Raw genomic sequence first — 18,570 nt, forward strand, 5'->3', positions numbered from 1 at the left:
ATTCACCTTTGATGATCATGGAAGTATCTTTAGCAGAATATGTGTATATAACTGTTTATACCCACAACAGCCACAACTTCTTTAATTACTCTTAAAAAACTTAAACAGATAAAGATGATCTATTAAATAAATAAAAAAACACAAATTCAAAAGACAAATCATGCACTAAAATGAAAACATCAATATTGTTGTATAGATTAAATTAGAAAACATTCGCTATGCCATACAACAAAATAAATAAAAATATAATTGGAGACAACTCATGCAGAATGATGCACAAAATACTACAATGGGACTTACCCAACATGTTTGACAACTGTTTTGTACATGCTACAATACATTTAGTATTTGTTATATTACTCCTCCTCCTTGTTTGAAAATTATGTCCGCAAAAGAGGTTCTCTTAGCATGCTAGATTACGTTTCAGTATTAGTATTTGTATGCACTCAAATGTTAGACATTTACATCTCAAAAAAAGATCAAATTAATATATGTCATATAATAAATAAATACAAATATAATAAAACCAGATGCTTCACAGGGTGCAGCTTTATACGACCGCAGAGGTTGAACCCTGAATGGTTGGAGCAAGTATGGACACAACATTCAAGCTGGATTCAGCTCTAAATTTGGATTGTGATTAAATAGTTGACACAGCATAGGTTTCTGACACAGAATGAATGTGGTTTAATGAACTTAAAATATTTTTTTTGCCTTTGATCAATTCACTATGCTGTTGTTAATCCTCTCAAAAAAATGTTTGAAGAAATTTTCTTTTTATTTATGAAATCTGAAATGAGAAAAATTTAACCCCCTCCCCCATTTTTTTTCACATCCCCTTTTCCTTTTTCCAAAACTGATCTCAATTCAAATTTCTAATGGAGTTTGCAACAATAACTACTCATTTAAATACATCATAAAATATTAAAATGTAAAATAAAGTGCTTGTTATCACTGAATGGTAAAGATTGTTTTAATTTATCAGTTGGTAGTAAAAGTGAATATACATTGTATATTGTATAAAACAATGATTTAAGTTGATTCAACTACTATTCTGGACAAAGAAAGATAACTCCAATTGAAAATTTCTTGCTATTGCACAATATTGTGCAATTAGATATTTCTTGCTGGGCCCCTTATTCCTAAACTGTTGGGACCAAAACTCCCAAAATCAAACCCAACCTTCCTTTTATGGTCATAAACCTTGTGTTTAAATTTCATAGATTTTTATTTACTTAAACTAAAGTTATTGTGCGAAAACCAAGAAAATGCTTATTTGGGCCCTTTTTGGCCCCTAATTCCTAAAATGTTGGGACCAAAACTACCAAAATCATTCCCAACCTTCCTTTTGTGGTCATAAACCTTGTGTCAAAATTTCATAGATTTCTATTCACTTTTACTAAAGTTAGAGTGCGAAAACTAAAAGTATTCGGACGACGACGCAGACGACGCTGCCGACGACGACACAGACGACGACGCCAACGTGATACCAATATACAACCAAAAAATTTTCAATTTTTGCGGATGTATAAAAACAAATCAGTTGTGCATTTACAAGAATTTTTGCTGTAAGACAAACTGTTAATTCAGAATATACATAGCTTTTCTATATAGGTTGGCCACAATTCTTAAAAGACTTTCATATCAAAACTATCACAGTAATTTTATACATAGCTTTTCTATATAGGTTGGCCACAATTCTTAAAAGACTTTCATATCAAAACTATCACAGTAATTTTATTTCTGTAGGTCTTTATTAACCTAAAAACTATTTTACATTTTCTTTTTTTCTGATGATGGAAAAATAAAATTTAGGTGTTGAGAATGTTTTTTATCATTCTACCCCAGCCAGCGACATTTTATTTTTATTAAAAATTATCTAAATCAATCAAATTGAAGTGAAGCAACTTCCACCAATTTCAAGGTTCTTGCTAAAGATTTCTAAAGACAAGTCCAGGGACTCATCATTTTAAGCCATGGTGAGTCCAACAGTAAGAAAAAGATATTTATTGCAATATAATTTATTATGTTAGTCTCAATGACCTTATAGAGCAATGAAAATACATTAAATTCAGATTTCTTTTAAACTTTTGCAAAAAATTGATGAAATGTATATTCAGTTTATACAAAATATTTCAATCTGCATGCATCTTTTGGAGTCACAAGTTTTGAAAATGGTGAGTCCAGACAGATTTTCATGGACATGCCTTGGTAGGGACCCTCTGCATATTACAATCATTTATAGAACTGTCCTTAATTACAGATCACATTGGTCTGATGACCAGTACATAATACAATCAAGAAATTGATTTATCTAATTATTAATGCATTGTCAAATGTTTATCCTTCCTCCCAACTGTTTGAAAGAGAAGAATATGTGTGTTACTGACAGAAATTAATCAAATTGAAATAGAGAATGATGATTAAGATAGCTGTAAAAATGGATGAGTTATCATTGTATGATACTTAATACAAATCTTTAAAGACCTTAGTGCATACAAAAAAGCATATAAAGTTATTTAAGGTGGTACCTAACACTACAGGGAGATAACTCTGTAAAGTCAGCTAAACATTTTAATTACGTTGTGTTGTAAAAGGAATATTAAGCTTCTCAATGATCAAAATTAGTGTTTGTCAAACTGCTATATAACCAGTGTAATTTTTCTGACAAAACAGTTGGTTTAAAATTTTTGAAATTTTTATATTTTTGTTAAAGGGTCAAAGTAAATACTTTAACAAAATTTTATGAAAATTAAACGAGCCAAATAAATTTTAGTGAAAGTGTTGGGTACCACCTTAAAACATATTTGTTCTCCCACCTCCCATCAGAAACACCCTTTAGAATTTGGTCTAGTCTTGAAATATGTTGTGATTTTATAACGGTTTAATTAAAGGGGCACTAGCTGCCAAACTCATGTTCACCGATTTGACTCAAATTCTCATATTTTATTTATAACAATGTAAAACATTTTTCGAAGCTATCAAAAGTATAAAAATAAACAATTTACAGGACATGGTCTCAATAAGATGTAGCTTCGTTTCGTGTGAATTTTAGCCAAGACGCCATCTAATTAACTATCGAGGTGACCTTCTATGACCATATAAGCGATGTAAACATAAACAAAGATATTAATAGATTAAGCAACTCGTGCAATTGGATTTTTATAGGTCTGTTAAATTTTGTATTATAGATTAAAAATTTATGTTTATCGTCATTTTAACCTTTATAAGAATGTTTTTATGTGGATCGAACCAGTCAATCAAATTATTTACCTTTGTTTCACTTTCAATGTTGACATTCTTTTACTTTAAATAACTGTACACGGACAATGCATGCGTTATTCTATCTCTTTCTAAGGGGTTAAATTGGAGTTCACATGAATACGGATTAAATGAGGTCAAATTACTCACTTGCGAGTGAATAAGTCATTATCAATGTTTATTAGCTTAATTTGACAAAATTGAACCATTTTAGTTGATAAAATCAAATTATTATTTCACTATTTCACTTTCATTAAGGCGAAGTGTACGTAATTAAACTACACAATGGATTTTTTAAAAATTTTAAATGTAGATTCTGCTTGTAAAAATAAATCGGAAAATAAAATAAAAAAAGGGGGTAACCGTTTTCATTTTTAAGATACGAGCTGTGGAAGTTTACAGCATCATACACCAAAATTACAAAGGATATATAGGGGAAATCGTGAAATTCGGCAGGAATTGTTACATTTCCAAGATTCTCTATTATATTAGACAATCGATTTTTTTTTTTAAATTATGAGACGATTCTAAAATTCTGAGGAATCGATTGGTGCAAAGAAAGTCCTTAGCAACCGTGCTACGTTTCAAGCTATACTCTTTTAAAGTTGAATCTTGAGTGTAAAAAAACAAAAAACAACGACAACGTTATTGACGTCACCGCAACAGTTACGACGCTTCATATAGTTCTATACTTGTATGAAATATATACCGTTTTGTTGAGAGTTCGTGTTGCTCGGTCTTTAGTTCTTTATGTTACGTTTTGTGTACTATTGTATTGTATTTGGCTATTATATTCGGGTGCGTGCGGAGATCGCCAAGCTAGAAAACGGTTGACATTTTATTCATTATGAACTAGAACTATTTTCAACCTTGGTGCCTTATTTTTGTTAAAATCTAAACACTGCGACGTGTTTTCAAAATCTTTGTTTCCATAAAACTTCATTTCATCAAGGTCTCTTCTCAGAATATCAGCCTTCTGTCTGGCACAGGATAACAAATCAATATTTAAGTAAATTTAAGTTGTGTGGTAATTCTTAGTACATTTGGGTAAATTAATCTTATCTTTGTGCCGCATAAACATCTCTATAATTCAACACATCCCTGAGCCACGACATTATATATTTTATGCATTGCATGCGCTTTTTTTTTACAATTCAGACCGGCTAGTAACCGTTGTATAACTTTACACGTCTGAAGACGAATATTTACGTGAAACATTTTTGTATGATTTTTATTTCTGGAAATCAATCTGAAATCTACAAAAGTCCTTTTCCGAAAGTCAGGCTGGACCTTTACTTTTATGTGCATTCGGGATTTACACAAATTGTAATTCAGTCGTATTATTCAGCTGATGTACGAATGCTACATTTCTCGTGTGGGAGAAAATCGGACATGGAAAGGGCTTGAATTATTCGAGTTACTCAAATTGAAACTCAGGAATATATTTCTAGCTGTTCGAAATTAGCGGAAACAAATGATTGTTTTTTTGGCATTACGGTATTGAATCAATATGAGTCAGAGATACCAATTATTTCTTTTAACAAATTCGAATACCAGTCAGTTTATCGGACTTCAGTTTGAATTAGGGGCGGCAATCCATTCATTTTATGGGGGGGGGAGGGGGTGTCAACATTGATAGTCAAAAAGCCTTGAAATATTCGATAAAAAACGTTGAATGTAAATTTAAGAACTCCAAAGTCTCATATTATAAGACTAGTAAACCACAGGCTTCTCAATTCTTGTATGATCATGAACCAGGTGAAAAAGGAGTGCGAGATCCTCATGGATAATCATCAAGGTCGTTAAACACCCCTTGCAGTAAACTTGGGTTAAATCTTAAAAAAAATCGAAATGTAATAGTCTGAACACTTTTCACCTCTCATTCCACTAAATACTAACTTGCAGTTACGAGTATCACAAAACTTACCTGGCCTCTTTTCTTTAACCATAATAGAGGGAGGAGGGAAGGAGGGATCCAGATCCCGAAATCCCGGGCTAAAAAACACGAAATCCCGAGGTCCCGAATTTAAAAAAAATTAAATCCCGACTACCCGAAATTCAGAATTAGAATTCCCGGATCCCGAAAGGGTCAATCCCGAAATCCCGAGATTAAAATCACCCGATCCCGGAGTTCCGATAAAGGTCCTACCCCCCTCTCCCCCTGCCCCCGTAATTTTATATTCTTTTCATTCATAATCTTGAATTAAGACTTGATACTTCAAAATTACATTCTCTAATTTTGAATGATGCACACAGCCCACAATAAAAGAAAACATATTTCGCTATATATCTCTTCGAAATTGGAATTTGTGAAAGAAGAAATGACATGTTATATTTCATCTTACATGTGTATTTTCAATTTCAATATGGTTCTAACTTTAAGAGTAAATCTCAAACCAATGATGGACTCACGAGAGAAGAGGTACACTCTGCTACACAACTCTGTAAGGACGCGTACCAAATGACTCAAGTTACGTATGCAGATATTACTTTTAGACGAAGAGCTTTAATACAAGCAGAAATCCAACCGAAATATAAAGCTTTATGTAAGGATGATGTTCCAGTAACTGATTTTCTCTTTGGAAATGACATCAAAGATAAAGTCAAAGAAATGGATGCTGAATATACAGTAGGAAAGAAACTGGGCAAAACCAATTTTAATGTTGGAAAGAAATCACATGATGACAACAAAACTTTTAAGAAGCCATATGTACATGTACCAAAACGTCATTTTGACAAACCATCAAACAAGAAAGATTTTTTAGGGAAACCCACTTACAAAAAGAAAAAGTTCAAAAAGAAGTTCCAAGAGCAGGACAAGAAGTTTTAGAATTGCCAAAGCAAATAAGTTTGCCTGTGAGTACTTCAGTTCAGCAATTGAATACACAATTTACATTTTCAAACACACCAGACAATTTCATTGGTGGGAAAGTGAAAACATTCCTAGATAATTGGATGAGTCTTACTTCAGATAACTGGGTTTTAGATGTTGTAAAAGGGTATCAAATTGAGTTTGACCAAATTCCATATCAAAACAAGGAACCAAATTTGTTACAATTTAATAAAGATGAAACAAATATGGTACAGTTAGAAATAGATAAATTTTTACAGAAACAAATTATAAAACCAGTGACGTATATTAAAAATTAATATGTTTCAAATATTTTACAAGACCAAAGAAGGATGGTACATGTAGAGTAATTTTAAATTTAAAAGTTCTCAACAATGATATTGAAAAACACCATTTTAAATGGAAACACTAAAGTCGGCAATACAATGTGTGTCACAAAACTGCTGGTTTGCTTCTATTGATTTGAAAGACGCATATTATTCTATTTCTATTGACCACAAAGACCGAAAATATTTACGGTTCTATTGGAATGATCAGTTGTATGAATTTACATGTTTGCCTAATGGGCTGACAACTGCGCCAAGGATATTTACAAAAGTTTTGAAAGTGCCATTTTCACATTTAAGAAAAATTGGACACAAAAATGTAGCTTACATTGATGATAGTCTTTTGATCAGTGATAGTTATTCGCAATGTGCAATTAATATTTCTGATACAGTCACCTTATTGGATAAATTAGGCTTTACTATTCATCCTGTCAAATCTGTATTTGAACCGACACAAACAATTACATTTTTAGGATTTGTTTTGAATTCAATAACAATGACAATTAAACTTACAACTGAAAAAGCACAAGCAATAAAACTTACATGCTGTAAATATGTTAAAAACAGACAAATGTCAATCAGGCAATTTGCACAGATTATAGGCAAATTGATTGCTGCCGAACCAGGAGTTGAACATGCACTTATATATATAAAATCTTTAGAAATAGAAAAAGACAAGTTTTTAAAACAAAACAATGGCGATTTTGACACTAAAATCATCATTTCAAATGAATCAGTAGATGTGTTAAATTGGTGGATTTCTCATGTTGAGTCTAGTTTTAAACCATTAGTACGAACAGATCCTGAGATCATTTTAAAAACAGACAGTTTAAAAACTGGTTGGGGTGGTGTTGTCGACAATACACAACTTCAAACCAAGGGTTTTTGGTCTTATGAAGAGCAGAAATTACACATTAATTATTTAGAACTGAAAGCAGTGTTTTTAACATTAAAATGTTTTTGTTCAACAAAATCTAATAAACATGTTCGAATATACATGGATAATATGGTAGCTGTGACCTATGTAGACAAAATGGGAGGTAGAATTCAATCTCTTAATACTTTAAACAAGGGAAATATGGCAGTGGTGTATACACAGAAACATTTGGTTAAGTGCTTGTCATTTACCGGGAAAAACAAATGTTGAAGCAGACAAATTGTCACGTTCCAATAATACAGATCTAGAATGGAAACTTAACACTAATGTTTTTATGTGTATTAATTCAATATGTGGTCCGCATGATATTGATTTATTTGCTTCAAGGATAAATCATCAGTTATCCAGGTATATTTCATATTTACCTGATCCTAATGTTGAAGCAGTAGATGCTTTTTCTATAAGATGGACTAACTTTAACTCATTTGTTTTTCCTCCTTTTAGCATGGTAGGAAAAGTTATCCAAAAAATGATTTTTGAGGAAGCAGAAATAACCTTAATAGCACCCTTGTGGAGCACTCAACATTGGTTCCCTCAAATACTGCATCATATTGTTCAGGATTCTTACATAATACCCAGGGAAAAAGGACAACAGTTGTTGATACTGCCAACAGATCCTCAAAAGAAACATCCGTTGAAAAAGCTGATTTTGGGTGTCTTCAGATTGTCGGGCAAATTGTTCAAAATACAGGACTATCAAAAAAGGCTGCAGAAATTGTCATCTCATCCTGGAGACAAAGTACACAAAAACAGTATTGGACATATCTCAAGAAATGGTGTACATTTTGTTGTCAACGAGAGATTGATATTTTTACGCCAACTGAGGTGGATGTAGTGGAATTTTTGACAGTTTTATACGAGTCGGGCGTGGGATATAGTTCTATTAACACGGCACGATCTGCATTATCGTCATATTTGACATTGGGGAAAACACTGCCGATTGGTCAGTGGCCTTTAGTTAAAAGGTTCCTCAGAGGAGTTTATAATAAACAACCAATGTTTCCTAGATATCAGCAAACATGGGATGTTAATGTTGTATTAGAATTTTTGATTACTTTATCGCCTGTAAAGCTTTTGTCACTGAGATGTTTAACTTTGAAATTAGTCATGTTATTAGCACTAGTTACTGGACAGAGAATACAGACGTTACATTGTGTAGATTTAGATTTTATGAAAATCACAAAAGACAATGTTATAATTGAAATTAATGAGGTTTTGAAAACCTCAAAACCAGGAAAACATTTATCACCAATATGTTTGCCAGCATTTGTTGATGACACAAGACTGTGTATTGTAACTGTTTTAAATGCCTATATCGAAAGAACATCTGCAATACGTACATCTCAAAAACTTTTTGTTACATTTGTAAAACCATACCATCACCCAACAAAGTCAACAATTAGTAATTGGATTAAATTGGTTTTAAAGCTTGCAGGTGTAAATACTTCTGTTTTTTAATTACACAGTACTAGGGGAGCTAGTACATCAGCAGCACTTAGAGCTGGGGTGTCAGTAAATTCTATTTTAAAATCAGCAGGATGGACAAATGAGTCTACTTTTAGGCAATTTTACAATAGACCAGTTACTATTCAAGAGTACAATGATAACTATAGTGTACGAGTACTTCGTGGAAAATAGTTTCGTTTTTGCTTATAATGTAACAATGTTCATGATGTATATAAGTTAATACAATTTTATTTGAAAATGTCTTTATCATTACCAAAATCCATATTATGAAATAGCTTTGTTGCCTACAGTTATAATGGTATTACGTATGTCGTTGAAACAGTTATAGATATATATAACTAATTGTGAGCTGATTGTTATATTAATTTTATAGTAATTTGGGAATCCAATACATTATTGTAATCCTACAAACAGGTATAAATTACACGTATTCAAGTAAATTGGCTCTCAAATCTCATGGGAACTCTTGCATAATATTGGTTTATAAAAATTGAAAAATTAAATGAGGCTTAGTTATAAGACGATATTTGATTAAAATTTTTATAAACCAATAGTTATGCTAAGAGTTAACATGCCCACCCTTTTTTCATCATTACCCACCCAGAAATTTATTCAATTATACATGAATATCTCTGAATAGTGACCTCTATCTGCGCATGCGCTTCTCATGTTAACTCTTAGCATAACTATTGGTTTATAAAAATTTTAATCAAATATCGTCTTATAACTAAGCCTCATTTAATTTTACAATTTAGTTTTCCCATAAATTGCGGACGGAATAGAAGACACCTGTTTATTTTCTGCACATGTAGAAAAAGTTGAAAACTGGGAGTTGAATGACAAAATTTTCACTTATTTTAAGATAAATGTTAGAGTGAGACAACTTTTAAGTTACTGAGTAATTTTTGGGGCATAATTTGTTTATTTTTTGTTTGTTTTCCGTCTTTGTTCTTCCGACTGGTAAGTTTTGCACTAGTGGTCAAATTATTCTCTTGGTATCGTCTGATATCTTATATGAATATAAATCATGTCCTTAAATTTTCAATTGCACAAAATACGAACATTTCAACGTTAAACAATTAAATTCACACGTCTTTCATTAATTATTTGTAACCTATTATAAAACTTTACGTTGAGTACTGTTTTTCGTTCAAGACTACGGCTTTTTAAAACGATAGTGTTGGGTCAATTCAGGTTGCATTTTAATTAATTTGATATCAATAGAAGAAAAATTGTTACATGTTTATTTGTTTATTTGTTTATAATTTTGTTGTGAGGCATTTTTTCTTTCTGTTGATATCATCAACACGAAATGCCTTCTCCTACGCGTCTAAAAAAAAACCAAAAAAAAAACAGTGTTTTTAAGTCAGGCTGCACACAGAACAACGTACAGAATGCTGTGATTTCTAATTGGAGTTAATATTTAGATAATTTCTATGAGGTTTAAGACAGCACAGGCGTGCTTGTTGGATTCATTATAGACCGCAGAAAGTAGTTTCTCTTTCGTGTGTCCTTTCTTGGAGTAAGGGAGATAACTTGCGTAACTAACGATGAACATTTTTAATCCCGTATCCCGCTAGAGGCGTGCAATTACGTACATTTCGCCTTAATGATTGAACAAAAAAAAATCATACTTTAGATTTTTTTATATATCTCGTAGCTAGTGCCTCGTTAAACTATGCATACATATAATCAAACCATGCATATGAAGAAGTTCAAACAGAATGTCTAAATTCAAAGTAAGTGATACCATAGCCATAAATTAGAGAAATTATTTTGTTTACATATAAATGATACCAACAAGACACAAAACCACTCTTAGTAAAAATAGTAGCTATATTGGATAATCACCTTTATTGGTTGAAAATGTAGTACTAAAGGAAGTTCGCTTGTCATGTTAAGGGATTTTTGTCAGATTTTCAGAATCCTCTGGTTTTATCCATTTGAATGCCTTAAAAAAATTTGCCCATTGACACCCATTTTACTTTTGATAAATCTTTTACATGTATGATAAGCCATCTATTAAAGTCTTATGAAATTTCAATTATTATTTTAATAGTTTTTGAGAACTTAAACTTGTCAATGATAAAGCTATGAAAAGTCAAGAAAGAATATTTTCCTGCAAAAATTTCAATGGCTAATATCTTGAAAACAAGCACATTGACCTATATATTTTTTTTCTCTTTTGATTCCTTTATTAATCCCCAATCAATATAAAATAGTGTTTTTGAAAGTTAATTATTTTGAAACTCAGAAGCTAACTCCCTTAATGACAATTCATTAGGAAAATATTCATTTTGTTAGGACTTGTAGGAATTAATCTTATACATGATTTTTTTCAAGATAAAAAAAATACCTAATAATAATTATTTTAAAAATCAATGGAGGATGGCATGGTTCAAACTGCAAAATAACAACTTAGGCACTGCAAAATAACAACTTAGGCACTGCAAAGACAATCCCTGGAAGTGACTTTGTTCCTTTGTTACTTATAAAGGCATGGATAAAATATATTAAAGCAGGAACATCTCTAAAAGCCATTGTCCTCCCAGTATCTAAAATTGAGAATGGAATTTGGGAATGTGTCAAAGAGACAACAACCCAACCAAAGAGCAGAAAACAGTTGAAGGCCGCCATTTGTATTTATTAAACTCACCTGTGCAAAACATAAAGGAATAAAAGTCATGTAATATGCTGTCAATAGCGAGTTAAATAAAATCTGCTTGATTCTCTGGTTAAAATCTCGCTTTAAAACTTCAACTTCCTGTCTGACGACATCTGGGTTCATGGAACAATTGTGGAACAAGATGTCAATTTCTTTATTTCTGTGTCTAGGAACGGGCCGATCTGAAACCGGTGCAGGCCACACAAACATCTTATGATAAAGTGGTTTTATTGTTGGTCCGAACATAAATACATACGTTAACATCCTGTAAAAAAAAAGATATAAATGTAAATTCAGAAATTATTGCATGCATATATTATTGCGAATTTTCAAGAATGGACAAAAATGCCAGTTTAATTATCGCGATTTCGAAAAAAAAAAGCTGTGTTCAGATCTATGTTTCAGTTATCAAAATGTGAGTTCTTATTATTGTGATACCCATCCAGTTGCATTATTCACATTAATAAAAACCTCGCAATAAGTTCTGAAATTTACAGTACTCGATCAAATCACAAAATTAAAACATAACATTAACCACTTGAATCCCTGTGTATAATAAACAGTATTTATAATATCATGTGTGTTTATATTTTATCAGCTGTAAAAAGGGATATTCTTGGCCTTGTCCTTTGGTGAGATTTTTTACTCTATTTTAAAAGTGATTTGTTCATTTGTTGGTCTGGTAGTACCATATTGCTTTGGAAAAAGTCTTCCATGATTTTTTTTTTAAATGACATATAATTGTATGCAAAGCTATTAAAGATAAATTAATGATCCAACTAACATAATATTTGTTCAATTATCAAAATGGGTGCCTCGGGTGTTCTGTTGTAAGACTTTTATTTATTTGCTTTAATTTGTTTAATTGAACTTTCAGTTGCTGTGTGGACTCAAAGAACTTTGTCTTTTTGTTTGTCTGTTTGTTGTGCTTTGTTTTGATCTGATGTGTCTTTCCACCAAAATTAACATGTGTTCTCATGTTTTTTTGTTAACCCCCTTTCTTTGAGTTGGCATCTCTTATATTTATTTGCTTTAATTAGTTTAAAAGAACTTTCTCACACTGTGAGTAATTTGAGTACTTTTTGTCTTTTCGTTTAAATTTTTGATGTGTTTTGTTTCCATCTGATGTGTCTTTCCAACGGAACATACATGGGTTCTTATGTTATTTTATTAAACCCCTTTCTAAGGGTCGTAATAGGGGTACCTTCGTGACAAATACTGGTAAAAATTCTTGACAAATGATGATAAGGGTAAGTTCTGTTGCATGACAATCAAATGTACACTTTCTTTTATAGACAATAAAAAAATTTGACAAGTCATATTATTTTCCAAAAAATGAGGGTAAAATAATTATTTGAGACCTCTGACAAATACAGATAAGGAAATTTTGACAATTCACTGTAAAATTTTAACCAATTTGATACTAACGGTAGCCGAAAATGCATGTTTGATGTCTGGCTGTAAAGGGCATTACTACCCTCCTTTCTTTGGGTTGGCATTCAAAATAAGGGTTAACCCCATCACCTTATGTACATCTCTAAACTGAAAGTTTGATAGCAACAACAGACCCATACATGTTAATTTTAACTGTTGCTGAGTTTTGACTTGAGTGACTAACAGGCTTCATACTTACGGACAACATAAAAACAAACTGTATAACAGTGAATGATTTATAAGCACATAGTATCCTGTTATTGCCAAGGTTACGACAATCAGCTGACAGACCAGTACTTTTATTAACCATACTGCCCAAAACAATGGTGATTTGCTAGATCTAGATCCTGATATCTGAAACAGAATTGAAATTTATTTTTTTAAATTCTGAATTTCAAATAATGACATACAGAGACGTGCAAAAACTATTGGGTCACAATGGCGTTGTGTTTACATTTGTACAGGTGACTGACTTTTAAATGGCCTTGCCCCACGTCAATCACGTCACTGAGTATTACTGTACTAGTCTTTTAGCGTTGTGCATCACAAGGGCTACTGTCATTTGATGTTTGTTGTTGTCTGCCATTGTAGTTTCAATAAAACAAGTAAAATAACAAGATGGGTAGAAAAGGTCAGGAACTGTCAACAGATGTCAAAAACATGATTGTGGAAATGTTCCAGAATGGATTTTCTCGCCGAAAAATCGCTGACATACTTAGAAATCCCAAGTCAACAGTTATTGACAATGTTTCAAAATTTTTAGACATGGGTTCTGTGGAGAATAAACCCAGAAGTGGCCGACCATTGTTTGTAAAACCACACGACTACCGCAAGCTTGAACGCATTGTAAAGACAAGTCGGAGGAGCTCTTTAAATGACATAACCAGCAAGTTTAATGAGGAAAATTGTGTTCCCGTGTCTACACATACCATCCAGCACCATTTACATAAACATGGGTATCACAGGTGTGTAAATAAGAAAAAAATCGTGATCCGGGAAGTCAATCGGAAAAAAAGACTTGCATGTTGCAGAGAAAATAGGAGATGGACGGTTAATAACAACTGGAAAAAGGTAATTTTCTCTGATGAAAGTAAAATCATGATTGGACATGATGAATGTGTGTACGTATGGCGAAAAAGAGACGACGGGTGGAGACCGGACCTTGTGCAACCACAGACTCCACAAACTAAATTTCAAGTCATGAGTTGGGGTTGTATTTGCCGGAATGGCGTAGGTACACTTACTCCCGTAGAAGGCAATATTAATGCTGTCAAATATCAAGAAATACTTGATGAACATTTGTGGCCAGTGATAGCTCGGCATTTTCCGGGAGGAAATTATTTATTCCAGGATGACAACGCCCCTGTCCATCGTGCACGGTCAACCCAAGAGTTTGTAGCTCGGAACGGAATAACCGGTATAAGCTGGCCTGCACAGTCCCCCGACTTGAATATAATCGAAAACGTTTGGTTACATGTAAAAAGAAAACTTCAAACATGTACTGGGATGATTAAATCTAAAAATGAATTATTCCAAGAAATCGACCGTATTTGGGTCAGTATTACCCCTGCCTATATTCGGTGCTTATACAAGTCGATTCCGAAAAGGATATTTAATGTAATCAGGCTAAAAGGACACTTAACAAAGTATTAGAGGTAAGTTTTTATTTTTGTTGTATTTCATTGGTTGATTTATTTACAGTGCAAGCATGAACTTTACAACTTTCGTTTTGAAATGTAAACATGACACCATTGTGACCGAATACTTTTTTCACGTCTCTGTAGATGAAGCCCCCACTTGCATCTATGCATCTATCTTAATAAAGGAACATTACAGAGGTTGAACCCTGAACGGTTGGGGCAAGTATGGAAACAACATTCAAGCTGGAAACAGCTCTAAATTTGGATTGTGATTAAATAGTTGACACAGCATAGGTTTCTGACACAGAATGAATGTGGTCTAATGAACTTAAAATATTTTTTTTTGCCTTTGAGCAATTCACTTTGCTGTTGAATATTAATCCTCTCAAAAAAATGTTTGAAGAAATTTTCTTTTTATTTATGAAATCTGAAATGAGAAAAATTTAACCCCCCCCCCCCATTTTTTTTTCACATCCCCCTTTCCCTTTTTCCAAAACTGATCTCAATTCAAATTTCTAATGGAGTTTGCAACAATAACTACTCATTTAAATACATCATAAAATATTAAAATGTAACAAAAGGTGCTTGTTATCACTGAATGGTAAAGATTGTTTTAATTTATCAGTTGGTGGTAAAAGTGAATATACATTGTATATTGTATAAAACAATGATTTAAGTTGACTCAACTACTATTCTGGACAAAGAAAGATAACTCCAATCAATTGAAAATTTCTTGCTATTGCACAATTTTGTGCAATTAGATATTTCTGGCTATTGTGCAATACTGTGCAATTGAAAATATTTGCTATTGCACAATACTATGCAATTGAAGATTTCTTGCTATTGCGCAATACTGAGCAATTGAAAATTTCTTGCTATTGCACAATACTGTGCAATTGAAGATTTCTTGCTATTGCTGAATACTGTGCAATTGAAAATTTCTTGCTATTGCACAATACTTAATATAACAATTTTGGATCCTGATTTGAACCAACTTGAAAACTGGGCCCATAAACAAAAATCTAAGTACATGTTTAGATTCAGCATATTCAATTTTTGTTAAAATCAAATTTAGTTTAATTTTGGACCCTTTGGACTTTAATGTAGACCAATTTGAAAACGGGACCAAAAATTAAGAATCTACATACACAGTTAGATTTGGCATATCAAAGAACCCCAATTATTCAATTTTTGATGAAATCAAACAAAGTTTAATTTTGGACCCCGATTTGGACCAACTTGAAAACTGGGCCAATAATCAAAAATCTAAGTACATTTTTAGATTCAACATATTAAAGAACCCCAAGGATTCAATTTTTGTTAAAATCAAACTAAGTTTAATTTTGGACCCTTTGGACCTTTAATGTAGACCAATTTGAAAACGGGACCAAAAATTAAGAATCTACATACACAGTTAGATTTAGCATATCAAAGAACCCCAATTATTCAATTTTTGATGAAATCAAACAAAGTTCAATTTTGGACCCTTTTGGGCCCCTTATTCCTAAACTGTTGGGACCAAAACTCCCAAAATCAAACCCAACCTTCCTTTTATGGTCATAAACCTTGTGTTTAAATTTCATAGATTTCTATTTACTTATACTTAAGTTATGGTGCGAAAACCAAGAATAATGCTTATTTGGGCCCCTTTTTGGCCCCTAATTCCTAAACTGTTGGGACCTCAACTCCCAAAATCAATCCCAACCTTCCTTTTGTGGTCATAAACCTTGTGTTTAAATTTCACTGATTTCTATTTACTTATACTAAAGTTATTGTGCGAAAACCAAGAATAATGCTTATTTGGGCCCTTTTTTGGCCCCTACTTCCTAAAATGTTGGGACCAAAACTCCCAAAATCAATTCCAACCTTCCTTTTGTGGTCTTAAACCTTGTGTCAAAATTTCATAGATTTCTATTCACTTAAACTAAAGTTATAGTGCGAAAACCAAAAAAATGCTTATTTGGGCCCTTTTTGGCCCCTTATTCCTAAAATGTTGGGACCAAAACTCCCAAAATCAATCCCAACCTGCCTTTTGTGGTCATAAACCTTGTGTCAAAATTTCATCGATTTCTATTCACTTTTACTGAAGTTAGAGTGCGAAAACTAAAAGTATTCGGACGACGATGACGACGCAGGACGACGACGACGACGCCAACGTGATAGCAATATACGATGAAAAATTAAGATTTTTGCGGTCGTATAAAAATCAATGCCATCCAAATACAAACTTGATCTTATTTTTGTGATAATTAGCATTGCGTTAAAGTTTTATAACATTTGATTGAAGCAAACTTAAATTAGAAAACAGAAACAAAATATCTAGCAAGTCTTTTTATTTGTAGAGGGACATAACTCTAGAAAGGTATATTGGACACAAACAGTCAATATTATAGATACATGTATAAAGCCCCCATTTGCATATAACTTTATAAAGGGATATAACTCAGAAACAATTAAAGCAATGCCACCCAAATTCAATCTTAATCTGATTTTTGTGATTTTTAATTAGTATTGTGTTAAAGTTTTATAACATTTTATTAAGGCAAACTTAAGAGAACGAAAACAAAAACTTCATCATTTTTTCCATTTGTAAAGGGACATTAGTAAACTCTAGAACATTATATAGTAGATATTTTGTATAAACAGATATTATAATTTATATTTACCTCCTGAGCCAAGCACCAGATGAGTCTTCTGCTCATTAAAACACACAGAAACAGCAGGAGGTATGGATCAATAAGATAAAAATTCTAAAATAAAAAAGATAAAAATTCTGAAATCAATAAAATAAAAATTCTGAAATCAATCAGAAGATAAAAATTCTGAAACCAATAAGATAAAAATTCTGCAATTAATAACATGAAAATTCTTAAATAAAAAAAAGCTTCTTTAATTCATAATAATTTATAATATCATGAATATAGCTATTTACAAAATAACTTATCGAAGAATTCAATTAGAGAAAAACATGAAAATTATTTAATGAGTCACTAAACAACACATGTACAATAATTCATGAAAGCACGTAAAACATGAGTTAACTAGATATCATTGAGATGGGAGCCATCTCTGTGGGCCCCGCTGTGAATAATGTGCATTAAAAAATTGTATCTTTACCATAGGACATGGAGTTGTCAACTGAAACCAAAGTTTTTGACCTTGACCTTTGACCTAGGAAGTTGTACATAAATTATGACACACCCTTTGGTGTTGGTTTATTTACATGTCAAGTATAAACTTTGAAATGATAACGGTTATCTAGATATGGAGCGGACACGATCTTCACCACAGGACACGGGGTTGTCAACTGAAACCAAAGTTTTTGACCTTGACCTTTGACCTAGGAAGTTGTACATACATCATGACACACCCTCTGGTGTTGGTTAATAAACATATTAAGTATTAAGTATAAAATCATAACAGTTATCTAGATATGGAGCGGACACGATCTTCACCACAGGACACGGGGTTGTCAACTGAAACCAAAGTTTTTGACCTTGACCTTTGACCTAGGAAGTTGTACATACATCATGACACACTCTCTGGTGTTGGTTAAAATGGATGTCAAGTATAAACTTTGAAATCATAACGGTTCTCAAGATATAGAGCGGACACGATCTTCACCACAGGACACAGGGTTGTCAACTGAAACCAAAGTTTTTTTACCTTGACCTTTGACCTAAGAAGTTGTACATACATCATGACACGCCCTCTGGTGGTGGTTAATAAACATGTAAAGTATAAAGTATGAAATCATAATGGTTCTCTAGATATGGAGCGGACACAAAGTTAAAGTGTTACTGACAGACGGACGGATGGACGGACGGACAGAGAGACTGATCACTATAGGGCGACCCGCCTAAAGGCGGTGCCCTAATTATGATTGTTGTATGAAGACAGATGAGTGATATAACCAGATTAACCTTGTTTATTTCACATGTGAAATTATCGGTTTTTATTTCACTCGGAAATCAATATAATTCATTGCA

At 32.5% G+C, this 18,570-nt stretch overlaps 1 protein-coding gene across 2 annotated transcripts in view; it reads right to left on the minus strand.

Moving 5' to 3' along the window:
* The window catches only part of LOC143047538 (transmembrane protein 39A-like), a 32,606-nt gene that overhangs the window by 6,265 nt on the left and 7,771 nt on the right, over positions 1-18,570 (minus strand). Inside the window, exons 3-6 of one of the 2 annotated variants that reach the window (XM_076220601.1) lie at positions 17,248-17,331; positions 13,141-13,295; positions 11,499-11,772; positions 301-330 (exon numbers count right to left, since the gene is read on the minus strand). In XM_076220601.1, the coding sequence (XP_076076716.1) occupies positions 301-330; positions 11,499-11,772; positions 13,141-13,295; positions 17,248-17,331 (543 nt within the window). The remainder of the gene's footprint in view (positions 1-300; positions 331-11,498; positions 11,773-13,140; positions 13,296-17,247; positions 17,332-18,570) is intronic. The other variant, XM_076220602.1, reaches the window with a different exon arrangement.

Source organism: Mytilus galloprovincialis, chromosome 10 (genome assembly GCF_965363235.1).
Source record: "Mytilus galloprovincialis chromosome 10, xbMytGall1.hap1.1, whole genome shotgun sequence".
NCBI lineage: Eukaryota > Metazoa > Mollusca > Bivalvia > Mytilida > Mytilidae > Mytilus > Mytilus galloprovincialis.